The 15,835-nt window shown below is 36.4% G+C and overlaps 1 protein-coding gene across 1 annotated transcript; it reads right to left on the bottom strand.

Annotated features, from left to right (window-relative positions):
* Positions 1-1,291: 1,291 nt before the first annotated feature.
* Positions 1,292-2,092, bottom strand: LOC149155437 (uncharacterized). The gene is made up of 2 exons (XM_089445736.1): positions 1,671-2,092; positions 1,292-1,410 (listed from the first exon to the last, which is right to left on the bottom strand). The coding sequence occupies exons 1-2, from the start codon at positions 1,977-1,979 to the stop codon at positions 1,354-1,356; spliced, it is 366 nt and encodes a 121-aa protein (XP_089301862.1). The 5' UTR covers positions 1,980-2,092; the 3' UTR covers positions 1,292-1,353.
* Between the last annotated feature and the right edge of the window lie 13,743 nt (positions 2,093-15,835).

Below are 15,835 nucleotides of genomic sequence, written 5' to 3'. Positions count from 1 at the left end.
AGATTGTTAAGTGGTCGTCCAAATATAGTTAAAAGTGAATGCAAATATAGTTAAGAGTGAATGCAAATATTTAAGTGTAAGTGAAAATATTTAAGTAGGAGATTGTTAAGTGTTGGTCCAAGTATAGTGAAAAGTGAATGCAAATATAGTTAAGAGTGAATGAAAATAGTTAAGAGTGAATGCAAATATTTAAGTGTGACTTCAAATATGGTTGAGTGAAAGTGCAAATATTATTAATTTTACTTCTAGAATGAAATGAAAACTTCTCCCTTGTAAGTAAAACTGAGAAATCTACTATAAATAAAATTGATTTCATTCACTATTGAGCAATTGAGAGTTGAGCTGAAAACCTTCTATAGATAAAATTGAGTTCATTCAATATTGAGCAATCCAAAGTTGAGCTGAAGAAAGAAGGCCCTTATAAGTATTATTGCTACTAATATGAGAGTTGAGTGCTAGTAATATGAGACTTGAACTCAAAAGAGAAAGTTCCTAGAAAACTTCTCCCTTGTAACTAAAACTGCCAAATCTACTATAAATAAATTTGAGTTCATTCATTATTGAGCAATTGGGAGTTGAGCTGAAGAAAAAACTGAGAAATCTTTTATAGACAAAAATTGAGTTCATTCATTAATAAGCAATCCAAAGTTGAGCTGAAGAAAGAAGGCCCTTATAAGTATTATTGCTAGTGATATGAGAGTTGAGTGCTAGTAACATGAGACTTGAACTCAAAAGAGAAAGTTCTTGTAATTACTAGCAATAAAAAATAGTTGTTGATAGTTGTTGATATTTTCTATGTGATTTTTTTATGTTCCCTCCACCCTATGATAATTCTAAATCATTATTTTATCTTCCCTGCACACTAGGGTCATTCTAAATCATTATTTATTCTATTTTGTTTTTGAAAAATACTATATTTTTGATACGAAAAGACCAAAAACCCAACATCTTCCTTTCGGTGTAGTTATGAGCTCTTACCGAGAGTCAAATTATGTTTGTCTTTTCCGAGTGTATAGATATTTTCACATGTTTGAATTTTCTAACGAAAAGATTTACTTTATTGTTGATACTTTTTGATATTCTTATATAGTCTAAGTCATCTCTTTGCCTCAAAGCATATATTGCATTCGCTGATAAAATGAGAAGAAGCTTGCTTTGATGGTGGCCATGACATGAAACAAAATGATTTTTTGCTCGTTCATTCAGTCGTTTATTACATAGAAGGGAAGAAATCAAGCTATGATATAAGTGGTGGGCATAAAATGAAATGAGACGAGAGCCTCCGAAAGGAAACCCACAATTTCATAGCGGCTTAAGTGATCACTCCCTTGCTTATTTAGTTACATAGACACATTATCTATATTTTCTGTTCGTCGCGCATTTAAAAGCCGCTGTCCGTCGTGAAATAGCCTGTCCTGCACACAGCATTAACACATGAATTAGATTCATGTGTCGGGAGTGTTTCAAGCAAAAATAGATATAAATTACAGCGAACATGGCAGACTAGATGATGGATTAACATGAATAACAAATAGCATCGTGAATAAATGAAAGAATGTGTTAGTCCACAGTATACTGACAGCAGCTTCCTACACGCAAAGCTACAGAAATTAAATACTGTTTGTGTTGATAATGAGTAGTCATGGATATCGATCGATGGAAAGACTTACGAGAACGGCGTTGAACATCGCACCGGCGGGGAGGCTGGCGGACGTTGCAGGTTTCTGGAAGGTAAGCGGCTCTCTCCTCCATGGGGAGGTCCTCCGTGGTTGAAACATACGATTGAGATTGGTCGAGTACTTGCTGTACGGCTCGGCATCGGCATTGTGGAGACATTCTTTCCAATTCCTCGCAGCATCGCTCCGATGGCTACTCTCTCCGGCACTCCACGTAGTCCCGGCACTGAGACAGTCGTTGCGGATCGCAGGAGCGTCGTTGTTGTTGCAGGCCCTCTCCATACATAATGCCTTCACGCGCATCAACAGTTGGGGTGCCCCACTGAAGAAGGAGCAGAAGGGTTACGCCTAGGCTCGCCCATTTAAGAGCCAGTCTCGTAGTGATCGGAAGGGAGAAAACATCCATTTCTTTTCTTCTTTCGTTATCGTGAAAGATTGATAGATATATGGAGCGGGAGTGTGAAGAGGAGGTGGATCCTTATGGTATTTATGGCAGCGTGGGGAAGCGTCTACTTGTATGAACATAAAATTAGAGAACAACACAACAGGAAGAAAAGGTCGAGAGTCCAGACGAAACACATGTAGTCCATGCCCCATCTCACACTCCACGTCCCAAAAATCGAACGCCTGCCTCCGCTTCCGATAGCCGCGTCTTTCATTTGGGTTCAGCTGTTTTAAAGAACAGAAGAATCTTCCGGCTGTATAAAATCCCTGACAGTGTACGGTACAGTACCAACGATTATTGCAATTTAGAAAATATAAACTCGGTCATGACAAACTGCCTTAGCGTGGTGGTGTTGATTTTTCACATTTAAATCAGTGGCTACCACGGGCAAGGTTACCACAGCTACCCTCCTAGTCCTACGTCGTGCGCTTATTCATGAAATGTTCCATTTTCACATGACGATGGCATGTGAAAATGTTCACTACCTACCATATGGTAGTAGCGCTTGGCTAATTCTAACCATACTGTAAGTGACTACGGACAGGGTGGGTGTGACAGTTTCCTAGAGAGGAACAAGTTACAGGGTGGGTGTGACAGTTTCCTAGAGAGGAACAAGATATCATGCTCGCGAGGAAGAAGTGTGATCGCTCAACCGAAAGGCCGAGGTTCGTCAAGTAAACGGAATTGTAAAGTAAGTGGCTAGATGGTCTCCTCACTGGAGGTCACGTTTAGGAATTTATGAAAACAAACTTCCACAGCAGGGATGGATTAGATTCTAGGGATGGTATCACACCCTTGTCTTTCCGGAGTTATAAAACCGATACAAAGGACAATATGAAAAACTGTCCACGCAATAAATTTTCATTAATAGTTAACGTTGTTTTTTGGAAGTGAAATGTATAATTACTATTACAGTCAAAGATGTACATACATTTTATGTTTTGAAATAATCCCTTTTATATCCATATAGGCATATTAGTTAATAATATTATTAATTAATAAATTGATATATTACACAACACTACATATTATTTCAAAAAATATCATTAGGAAAACAACATAATTCTCCACAATTTGTCTTTTTATTTTGAATAAAAATTCACAGTGCTTATATGAATTGTGAGGGCTTCAATTCCATAAAAGAGGAAAAACTTGAAATTTCATCACCACATTTGAACCAAAAATGTAATTCATCTAAATGTTTTCACCCAAACCGTAGCATTTACATGTTTAACAATTAAATCTTTCATGAAAAGCTAGGGCTGCATCAAGACCTATTGGTGAAGTGAACGAAAATGCAAAGAGTATATGGCACTTTTTTGCACCTAGGTTGACGCCATGTAGTCATCACAAATGACGTGGTGTGCAAGTATGCAATAACCTAAACCCATCGCTAAGGAATTTGAAGAAGAGGACTGACTTGACAATGGAAATCTTCCCAAACTGTAACCATGTTCAATGACCCCTACAAACCTATAAGTGTTGAATAAAAAATTAGTTATAATTTCCTCCACTATAAATTACTAATGAGAAAGGAAGAAATATTGTTACTTTTCGTAGGATTAATTCCTTACCTACCAAGAGGCTCAAGTGAGATGCCTTTCTTGGTCGTAACTTTGTAAAAAAAATAAAAATAAAGAAGAGGATAATTATTCCATAAAGGGTTTCAATGTATAAAGAATTCAAAGTGTGAGAAATCCTCAAGGCTACCTTGCCCTTTTACCTAGACTTCCCCCCTTATTTTTCTTTTGAAATGGCTAGTGAAATTTTTGCAATCTCAATGAAAGGGAAGGTTAAGATCCTTATTCTAGCGAAGGGTGAGTACCCTATTAAAATGGGTAAGAGGAAAATTATGAGAAATCTCAGAGAACCTTATTTAAGAAATAAAAACTAAAGAAATTGTTTAGAGGTTTAAAGAGACTAAGGAGATCCTATCTCGTAATCTCATGTGCCAGTAAGGACGAAGTATACGTTTTTCCAAATAGATAAAACCTACAGATATCCCTCACCAAGACCATGAAAATTCAGCTATGGTGAGTACTGCACTAGGGCTTGAAGCCATAGAGAAGAGATCCAAACCATTGTGAGATAAATTTCACAATGAGACTTCGTTGGTAAGTTTGGGTAGGGCAGTTATAGAAAGAACAATAGTGTGATGGATTATTCTATTCATAATTATGAGGCATAATTTCCATAACATGATAGGGAGGTGGTAGATTTGTTAGAAAATAAAAATAAAAATACAAGGTTAATTTCGAAATTTACTTTTTTGTTAATTTGGGGATGTGACATTTAAGAGAAGAACGCCACAACAAATAAAGTGTTCCTAATGAAGAGATTATATAATTTTTTTGGGATGTGTTATATTCTTTCCACGACTAGCCCACACGTAGTTAACCTGGGGGTTAGATGCCCCCCTTTCGTTGTGTCGAATACACTGCGGGGGGAGTCACAGGGGGTTTGAGGGGTGCAGGTAACCCCACTCTGTGGGGTCCAGGGCAGCACCCGAGAAAATTTTGTTTTTGGACCCTATATTAGGTTGGGCAGACCTACCTATGGTTTTGTGCATGATTTTCCCACATGGTTTTGGACGCGATGGTTTTCAGTCCATGGTATTGAATGCTTCTACATGTATAATATGTATTGTAACATTGAAAGAAGCATAATGAAAAATCAAGCCGGGAGTCCCGGTTTTGGGATCCAGGGGAGAATCTCTGCGTATATGCATTTTATGTGTTATGCTCTCGCATTATTTATTTTCTATGTTTTAGAATTCATATGCAAGTAATTTCTGTACGGGGTTAAAACCTACACTTGGTATCAGAGTTGTCTTGGCTTCAAGGGGACGCCTTTATTGCTGAGGGGTTTTTCTCGCGTCTGTGGTAGACCGTGTTAAGTGGGAGATCTGCGAGATCGATTCTAGTGGTGAAAGAAGATGGCAAGGAGTGGAAAGATAGAGATCGCGAAATTTAATGCTCAGAGTTTTGAGTTGTGGAAACTCAAGATGGATGATTTGTTGGTGGATAAAGATCAGTGGATCACAGTAGATCCAAGTACTAAACCAAAGGGAGTGTCTAATGAAGAATGGAAGAAGTTGGATCGGAAGGCAAAGAGCACAATACGATTGTGTGTCTCAGATTCAGTATTGCTGAATGTATCAGGGGAAGGTACGGTGAAGGCTTTATGGGACAAGTTAGGGACTTTGTACCAATCTAAGTCTCTGGAGAATAAATTATTCCTATGGAAAAATATGTATAACTTTAGGATGAGAGATGGAGACTCAGTGACAGAGCATCTAAATGCATTTAATACTGTAGTAAGTCAGTTATTGTCTGTTGATATTAAAATTTCAGATGAATATAAGTGCATTAGTTTGTTGTGTTCTCTACTAGATTCGTGGGATAGTCTGGTTATTGCAATAGGTAGCAATGAAACCGCCTTGGAGTTTGATGACTAGTATCATCCTTGCTGATGAAGGAGATGAGATGGAAAAATATGGAGATCCAGAATGGTGATTCCTTGTCTGTACGAGGACGGTCCCAGAACAGAAACAAAAATAAGTCATCGAGTGGGAGATCTAAATCTAGAGGGAGATCTAAATCTCCAGGACACCTATAAAGGTGGTGTGCTAGAAATGCGGAATGGAAGGGAACTACAAAAGGGATTGTAAATCTAAAGCTCCTGAAAAAGGAAAGGGATCTGATGATGCTCCTTTTGCAGAGGTGAAAACCACCTCAGATGAAGGTGGGGATGTGTACTTGGATTCTGCAAGTACACATGTCGATCACGAGGCATGGTTGATTGACTCGGGTGCATCCTTTCACTTCACTCCCCATAGAGAGTGGTTTTGCGAGTATGAGAAATATGATGGTGGTGATGTCTTTTTGGGGGATGACAAAAAGGCTAGAATCGTTGGTCATAGAAAAGTAAAGTTGAAGTTGCAAGGTGGAAGGGTTAGAACACTTCCGGGTGTTCTGCATATTCTTGCATTAGCCAGAAATCTAATTTTTGTAAGCAAGATAGATGATGCAGGTGTAAAAACAGTGCTAGAGAAGGATACCTGCAAGATGGTTCGGGGGGCACTAGTATTGATGCAGGGAGTTCAAATTGGAACTCTGTATAAGCTACAAGGTAGCAGTTTTGTTGATGGGTGCAACAATTCTGTGCTTTCTGAAAGTGGAGTAGGAAATCTAGTGGTCTCTGGAGAGAAGACCATGTTGTCGCATCAAAGGCTTGGACATATTGGAGAGAAGGGACTTCTAATACTTCATGGTAAAGGTATGGTAGAAGGTATGAGTAATAGCTCTCTGGATTTTAATTTCTATGAAAATTGTGTATATGGAAAGCAGAATTAGGTGAGTTTCTCCTCTAGTGGTAAGAGGGCAAAACAGATATTAGAGCTTGTGCACAGTGATGTGTTTGGACTTGTGAAGGTTCCATCATTGGGTAAGTCTGTGTACTATGTATCATTTATAGATGAATTCTCAAGGAATACATTGATATATTTACTTAAGAAGAAATCTGGATTCTTTCACAGGTTTAAAGAATTTAAGGCTCTGGTGGAAAACCAGATAGAGAAGAAGATAAAGGTGCCGAGGACAGATAACGATGGAGAGTTTTGCTACAAGGAATTCAAAGAATTCTGTAAGTGTGGTATATCAGGACAGAAGACTACTCCATATACACCTCAGCAAAATGGAGTGACAGAAAGAATGAACAAGACGTTGATGGAAAGGGCAAGAAGCATGCACAGTGGTGTTGGGTTAGGACAACAATTCTGGGTAGAGGCGGTGGCGACTGCATGTTACCTGGTCAACAGATCACCTTCATCAGTGTTAGAGGATAAGACTCCACAAGAGGTATGGACTAGTAAGAATTCCTCTCTTTCACATCTGAGCGTATTTGGATGAGATGCATATGTACATGTTCCAAAGGAGAAACGAACCAAGTTGGATAGTAAATCTGAAAAGTGCATCTTTATTGGGTATAAGGATGGTTTAAAGGGTTATAAGCTTTGGAACCCAGTAACAAGGAAGGTTTTGTACAGTCGAGATGTGGTGTTTAGAGAGGTGAAAGATGTTATGAAACATGAATTCCAACCAAAGGAACCTGAGAAGATAGAGTTTGAGCTAAAGGAGGAAGAATCAGACTCTACAGCAAAGAAGGAATCAAAAGATGAAGAGCCACAAACTCTGGGTGTGAGAAGATCAGTTCAAGAAAGAAGGCAGCCATAAAGGTATAGTCCATCTACTTTTCGTTCAAATTTTTCTTTATCTATTAATGATGATGATCCCAGAACTGTGAAGAAAGCAGTAGATTCAGAGGATGGAAAACTCTGGAAAGAGGCAATTGTTGATGAAATTGCATCTTTGCACAAAAATGAGACTTGGGATCTAGTGGAGTTGCCAGCTGGAAGGAAACCCATTGGCAGCAAATGGTTGTTCAATAAGAAGACAAACGTAGAAGGAAAGGTGGAGAAATACAAAGCTACGTTGGTAGCAAAAGGTTATTCCCAAGTGTCGGGAATTGATTTTGGTGATATTTTTTCTCCTGTTGCCAAGGTAACTTCCATTAGATTACTTTTATCTATTGCTACTGTTTTTTATTTTGAGGTAGAACAAATGGATGTGAAGATAGCATTTCTTCACGGGGATCTGGAAGAGGAGATCTACATGAAGCAACCTGAAGGTTTTGTGGTGAAGGGTAAGAAAGAACTGGTATGCAAGTTAAATAAGTCTCTGTATGGGTTAAAACAATCACCAAGGATGTGGTATCTAAAATTTGATACATTTATATGGGGACTTGGCTTCACCAGAAGCAAAGCAAATCATTGTGTGTATTTTAAATTAATTGGTGTCCATGTTATTTATCTGGTCTTGTATATGGATGATATGTTGCTGGTTGGAAATGACAAAGAAATTATCTAGGATTTGAAGACCCATTTGTCCTCCAAATTCCACATGAAAGATATTGGTGCTGTAAAATATATTTTGGGCATGGAAATTAAAGGAGATCAGACAAAGAGGAAGCTTTGGTTAAACCAGAGGAAGTACGCTGAGACAATATTGCGAAGATTTAATGTGTAGAATACTAAACCGGTGAAGGTTCCTATTCCTGTAGGTGTAAAGTTATCTGTTGAACAATGTCCCAAGACACAAGAAGAGGAAGAGGACATGTCTTGTGTTCCATATGAAAATTTAGTCGGTAGCCTGATGTATGTGATGGTTTGTACTAGACTAGAAATTGCACATGCGGTTGGAGTATTGAGCAGGTTTATGTCAAAACTAGGGAAGGAGCATTGGACAATAGTGAAGCAGGTTTTCAGGTATTTGCGTGGCACTAGTGATTACAGTTTGTGCTACCAAGGAAGACCAGGATTGGACAGAGTGTTGGATATTCGTGGCTTTTTTGATGCCGATTGGGCTGGAGATCTGGATCAGAGAAGATCTACAAGAGGGTATGTGTTTAACCTATTTGGAGGTGTAGTCAGCTGGATGAGTAAGAAACAATCTGTAGTGGCACTATCAACTATAGAGACAGAATACATGGCAGCCACTCATGTAAGCAAGGAAGCAGTTTGGTTGCATAGATTGTGTTCAAGTATGGGGTTAGTACAGGAAGCTACAAGGATAGATTGTTACAGCAAAAGTACCATTTTCTTAGCAAAGAACCCTGCATATCATTCAAAGATAAAGCAAATTGATGTTCAATATCTCTTTGTGAGGAATATGATAGAAGACAAAAAGGTGTTGCTGGTAAAGGTGGACACTTTGAGGAATAATGCAGATGCATTAACAAAATCTATGAGCTATGAGAAGTTCTCTTGGTGTAGAGAAACAATGGGCATTGCAGGGCTGGATAAATGACTAAGCTCTCTTGTGGCCCACTGTGGAAAGAAAACAACAAGTGGGAGAATGTTGGGATGTGTTATATTCTTTCCACAACTAACCCACGTAGTTAACTAGGGGGTTAGAAGGGTGGCAGAGCCCCTCCTTCGTTGCGCGGATTGCACATTTTGAGCAGACCTACCTATGGTTTTGTGAATGATTTTCACACATGGTTTTGGATGCAATGATTTTTGGTCCATGGTATTGGATGCTTTGGCATGTATATATATGTATTATAACATTGAAAGGAACATAATGAAAAATCAAGCTGGTAGTCCCGGTTTTGGGATACAGGGGGGAATCCCTATGTATATGTGTTTTATGTGTTATGCTCTCGAATTGTTCATTTTCTGTGTTTTAGAATTCGTATGTAGGTTATTTCTATATGGGGTTAACACCTACAAATATTAAGATGAAAGATGATGCTTTTGTTGTAGAGCACTTAAAAGAATTTAATATAATTCATGGTCAAATTTTATTTATAGAAATCATTTTATATGATGAGATTATATTCATCATGCTCATGTACTCCATACAAGATAGTTGGGAGAATTTGATAGTAGATATCAACACTTCAACACTTGCAAGGACCTTGAAGTTTGATATTGTTAGCAGTAGTTTCATGAGTAAGAAGTTGTGGCACAAATTAATTTTAGAAAATAAGGGAGGACAAGCTCTAGCCTTATATGATTGTGGAATAAAAATTGAACGTGATGGATGAGGGAATTAAAAATCTGGAGGTAGATCAAAGTTTAGAAAAGGAACAATAATTTTCAATTATTAACAAAAATCTGGTCACATCAAGAGGAATTGTTGGATATGGAAGAAAGAGCCAAAGGGGTAAAGGGAGCAAAAGGTGACCCAAAATGACAATGACGAAACCACTATTGTTGCGTCAAAAGGTGAGGTATTAATAATTGTTTCTTATGAAGATGCACGTCTTTATTCTTCTAATGTTGTCATGTTTGTGTTCCCATTGATGTCGCTTAATGGTTACCATGACTCATATGTTTCTATTAATTCATTTTCTATGTATTTCATGTTGTCACTATATTCAAAAGGTTGTCATGGATTTTCCTAAGTTTGTCATGGTGTTAAAGGATTTGATAATAGCTACCATGTTATCTCATGTTCACTACTAAAGTTTACCTGATAGATTGAGGTCATGACCCGATACTTGCATATAGATATTACACATTCTTGGACGTATTTCCATGTTTATAAGTGCCTTGATGTCATAGAGGTGTTTCACTCATGAGTTTTCTCATATACTCATGAATTCTATGTCTTTTATGAGATTAAAAATAGGTTTCAAAGTTGTTTCCAAGAATTTTCAAGGTTGGATAAGTGCTACAGATGTTGGAGAAGTTTATCAAGCAGCTTGGTAGTGTTGTAACATTTTCTGACACCTTTAAAAGTTACAAAAATATTTCGAAATCTACTAAGTGATTTCTTGCTTATATGTATAAATTTTCATCAAGTTACCATCACCTAAATCCTTCACTTAATTATTCTTCCAAAAAAATCATGTCCTCTATGAGTCAAAATTGAAAAATATCCCAAACCCATATCTAGCCTTAATTTTTATCTAAATTCCTTGGTCCCTTTCTACCTATTCCCAAATATTTTATTTCTTTCATGAACAATATTTTTATGTGGGTCACTCCATTCACTTTTCACCCTTATTATCACACCCTTATTTTTTCTTATATATGTTTTACTATACCCTGTATTAATTTTATTATTCATTCATTCTCTTGTTTACCATAATCACATGTAAAAATTATAATCTTGTACTTTACTTTTTATCTTATTTATTTATTTCCATTATTCCATACTCCACGCATTATTAAAATATTATTTATGTTCATTCAAACCGATGTCCGCACCCTGCATTTCACACATTCAAAAACCATTATATACATAACCTCGAGGTGTGTGAATAAATAAATCTATGGTTTGTGGAGGGCTGCCTATCCAACCTTTAATCTACCCGCCTCCATAAAGTTGTTTCATTTTTATTGCATTTTGCATGTGTTCCTATTTCATGTATTACAGGCACCCCCTCCTAAACCATTTACCACCAACTATCCCCCCACAACACTATTGACATACAAATTACCATATGGATTTGAATTTATAAATGGAGTGTGGGAAATTATAAAGTCTGCATCGAAGGCGACAATGGAGGGAAGACTTTTATAGTCCAATTTTTCTGGAATCAGCTTATGGGTGAAAGATTGACAGAAGAGGAGGTTAGGTAAACAATTGAAATATATTTTCATGCAAGTAAAATGAGGATACATGTTCTAGAAATACATTTCAATACAAATCATAGAGTTTCCAATGTTATAAAGAATTATTTACTCCCCGTGGAATGATTTTACACAGGTAAAAATATAATTTTACATAGCAGACAAATAAACGTTTCATGTTATAAGGAGGAAAATAATTATAAAGAGGAAAATGCACACGAACAAAAAATTTAGATAATTTCTTATCCAAAATTTTTACAAGCGTTAAAAGGGGGAGATGAAAATATATTTTAATCACTTACCAAACATGGTTGGAGACATGGTTTTCAAAACCATGGAAAGAAAAACAATAGATGGTTTTCAACAAAAAATGAGAATTATTTATGAAGTTTCATTTATTCATAAGTATACAAAAAGTGGGCAAAACTAAATATGAAAGCAATGCATGATTTGGGTAAATTATTGTAAATTTATTTTGTGAAATTCATAAACAAATAAATGTGACAAAGGAGAAATATTACAAGAGATGGCTTTCAAATCCATGCATGGTTTTACAAAGAAAGGAAATATTCCAGGATTTGATTTATGAAACTCATGAGGAAAGAAACAATTTTATAAGTCAAACCAAGATATGGCTCTATATTAAAGACATGGGTTTTCAAAACCACAAGCATGAATGATTTTTATGGAAATATGATTTTACAGATTTTTGGGATTTATTTTTATCAAATTCTTATTCCCAAAAATTTCAGATGTATATTTTTCAAAATTAAAGAGTGACAAAAAATTAATGATTTCCAAATCATTTTCAAATTTCTCGACAATGGTTGAGCACATAAGGATAATTAACATAATTGAATTATCGAAGGATTTTATAAAATAACAGGGGATTAATCAATTCTATAAAAAGAGACGAGTCAACTAGATTATGGGCATAGTAACTGAGTTTTAGGGAGCAACTTCACCAACCTCCAGAATTTGAGGCAAAAGATCACATGGTAGAAGATTAAATCAGATTTTTGACAAAAAATGGGCAACTAGTTTTAAGAATAAAGGCAATCAATCAGCGATTAGTTAGCCAATTCCCAGATTTGGAGGAATAAGAATTTCAATCAGCTCTAGATTTCCTGCAATTTTTCAGAGATTCCTTTTATTTTAGTATATTGTTCATATTCTTATTTCAAAAGTCTAGACACAGTCAGTTGGGTGTAATGCTCTATATATTGTTTCAATTTCAATGTAAAAGGGTTGGATTTTGATGCCAAAACCCTCTTATTTTTATAAAAAATTTGATTGTAGAAATTTTAATTGAAGTATTCTATATTTAGTTTTATGAAATAATTTGTTTCTCATGTATATTTTTCGCTGTGATTCCATAATCTATTTATGCATATGTTCAAGGTAACATAGGCACTAGGACAAGGCTACGTTTGAGTATCAACCTCCTCGAAAGCCCATGGAAAAGTTATCATCATTATGGAGACTAGTTAATTGAACAATCTATTTAAAAAAGTTCCTCTGCATCATTTAATTGTTTCCTTATGTCATATGTTGAATGCATATTTGTTTATTTGTAAAATTATTCTATGCGCATCTACTATATCTAGTTGATTAAGTATTTAGTATGAATGCTTAATTATTATATATTCTCTTCTATTCCTCTACCAAATTTGCTAAAATGTATGTTATTCTGTCGAAGCTGGATGTTAGTGTTGGCATTATGATACATATATGATACAAGTGTTGTCCTTGATGGAAACTCACACAGATGACAGATCATAGCGCAACAGGTCAGTAGCAAAGAATTGATGATCAGACTACAAAGAATGAAGGAAGAGAAGTATATATGGAGGTTCACTATATACCAAGTCGCGTACATACGCAGGTTCACTATATAACAAGTCGTGTACACATGTAGGTTCACTATATACCATGTTGCGTATATACGCAGGTTCGCTATATACCAAGTAGTGTATACCCATAGGTTCACTATATACAAAGGCGCGTATATCGTACACACGTACTTTCACGCAAGGAAAGGTATGTACATGTCGGAAAACTAAGTTTTGGGTCCATGGTATTTGGTCCATGGTATTTTGGTATTTGGTCCGAGGTATTGACCTCAGGTATTGGGTCCAACGTATTGGTCCTACATGGTTTTGGAGCACGGTATTGAGTAAAGCCTAAACCTATATAAGGAGAAGAAGATCATTAGGCCAGGGCAAGTGTGCAATTGATGAATATCTGATGAAGTTTGAGATCTAGCTTGCTGGTTATGGGTTTATGATGCTTTGCTTGACCTGAATCAAGGAAGCACCTATGCGGTAGATGAAGGTTGATGGACCAGGATCATGAAGACTAAAATGCATTATCATTATATGGTATGATCATGAATAGTTCAGATCTGAATACTGGCACATGTCTTATCTTTTATATCTTATGTTCTCGCTACATCTAAAGTTGAAAACTGCAGTGAAGGTATAAGTAATTATTTTCAGATCTATATGTGGGTTCCCTTCGGTGAAAGCGCATATACACATAGGTTCGACACATTGAAGTAGCGTATACCTTGTGAACTATAATGTTTGAAATTACAATTGGTTCTAGTTGTTGATGCAGAGTTCTAGGTATTGCTTTATGTTATGGTGACTGCATTCTGGTAATAATGTTCAGATTGATTGATTGAGATTTGTTTTAGTGATGATGGATGAGATATATTAATGGATCAAGATCATAACGAATTATCACTATGTCATCTGATGGGCTAGATCTAGTTGCTAACACATGTATTATCCTTTATATGTGATGATCTGGGTATGTCTGAAGTCGGGAAGTGCAACAAAATTATAAGTAAGTATTTGCAGATCTATACGTTGGTTCACTTTGATGAAGTTGCGTATACATGATGGTTCGGCTCTTCCAAGTTGTGTATACAACTCTTATGCATGGTTTTGAGGTTATAGTTGGTTCTGAATGATGATGCAGTGTTCTGAGTACAAATCTATGTATTGGCTACAGTGATCTCTTTGTTCCAGTTGATTTGTTGAAGTTGACTGAAGTATGAATGAATGGTTGATTCAGTTGTGTCAGAGGTTCAGAGGTTGTCAACTATTGATTGAGTTTGGTTGATTCAAACTGTAATGATTGAGTTTCAGTGATTGGTTGATGTAGATATAGTTGATGGTTGTATTGCAGTGGTGATTGATTTTGTGCTTCAATGTTGTTGATGGGTCCAGTATGAAATTTGGATGAAACGTGGTCTTCAGATTATGATGTTGTGTTCCATGAGTATCCAGTCTGAAAATTTATGAAACGTGGTACCTAGAGGAAGAAAGAGAAGGTTGTAGCCTTCTGTAGGTCAACACCTACATACTAGTACATCAGCTAGTACAAGAGCTAAGGGGGTTGTAGTTCCCTTCCAAGAGAGTCTAGAGAACGAGAGAAGGTTGTAGCCTTCTGTAGGTAGAAGCCCGCGTACTCGTATAAGACTTCACCAGTACATAAATATTGTGAAAAGAAGTTTCTTATTGAAAGAAGAAAGAGACGAATTGCAGCACGTGGTTTTCACCCACATTGGGTTTCCACCTTACATCATGGTTTTCTTGTGTGTTTCTTATGTGTGATGATCTGATCTGTTTAACTGCACTTGTTTACTGGTTATATGGTTAATGAAGTTTTGATGCACTAATTAAAGATCTACATATGCAGGATTAACTGAATCATAAGTTTACAAGATATATGCAAGTTTCATTAATCACAGCTGCGTGTACACTTGGGTTACCTTAATTGAAGTAGGATATATGAATCTGAGTATGAAATGAAAAAGTTTTATTGATTAGATAATACTGATTCACCCCCCGTCTCAGTATTATTTCCAACAATTGGTATCGGAGTAGTTCCTTTGGTAGAAGCTTGATCGCTTGAAGGAGATTCGTAGAACAATGGGAAGGAAGCTAAAGAAGAAAGCACCTTAGAAGAAGAAGAAATCTCAAAGGAACTATGACAGTGTGAAAATCAATTGGAGAATATATGGAAGAAACACTTCATATTCAGAATCACCTCAGAATGAAGATGAACAAGCAAAAGAACTATCAAGTATGAGTTTGGTATCCTTTGCTGATACATTTATCCATCCATTTAAAGATGATGAAAGTGATAGCGAAACAACTGAACTTGCTCTTATGGGTGAGGATGAAAGATACCAAATAGAGACAAAATTTAAAAGGCTCATGGACAAAATTAAAGATCAACAAGATCTATTGGACAAAAGGGAATGTGCCTCCAAAGAAGAAGCTACCAAACTAAAAGCTCAACTGGAGGAAGGAAACAGGGTAAGGAAGTTATTCAAGGAAAAGGAAGATCAATGTCAAAAGCTACAAGATGAAGTGACATCATTAAGAAATGAAGTAAATGAAAGGAGCACAACAATCAAGAAACTTAGAGAAAGATCCAGTTACTATGAAAGTCTTGAAGCTAAGATCCTCTCGCTAAAAGAAGATCTTGAAGAATCAAATAAGCAGAATAAATAACTTCTCCAAGCTCTTGAAAAACAAGAAAACAAAGTTCTTGAAA

Source organism: Pinus tabuliformis, chromosome 9 (assembly GCF_031772625.1).
Source record: "Pinus tabuliformis cultivar Carrire ecotype Pingquan chromosome 9, CPIR1, whole genome shotgun sequence".
Lineage (NCBI taxonomy): Eukaryota > Viridiplantae > Streptophyta > Pinopsida > Pinales > Pinaceae > Pinus > Pinus tabuliformis.
The sequence above is the reverse complement of the archived record's forward strand: the minus strand, read 5'-3'. Positions and strand labels throughout refer to the sequence as shown.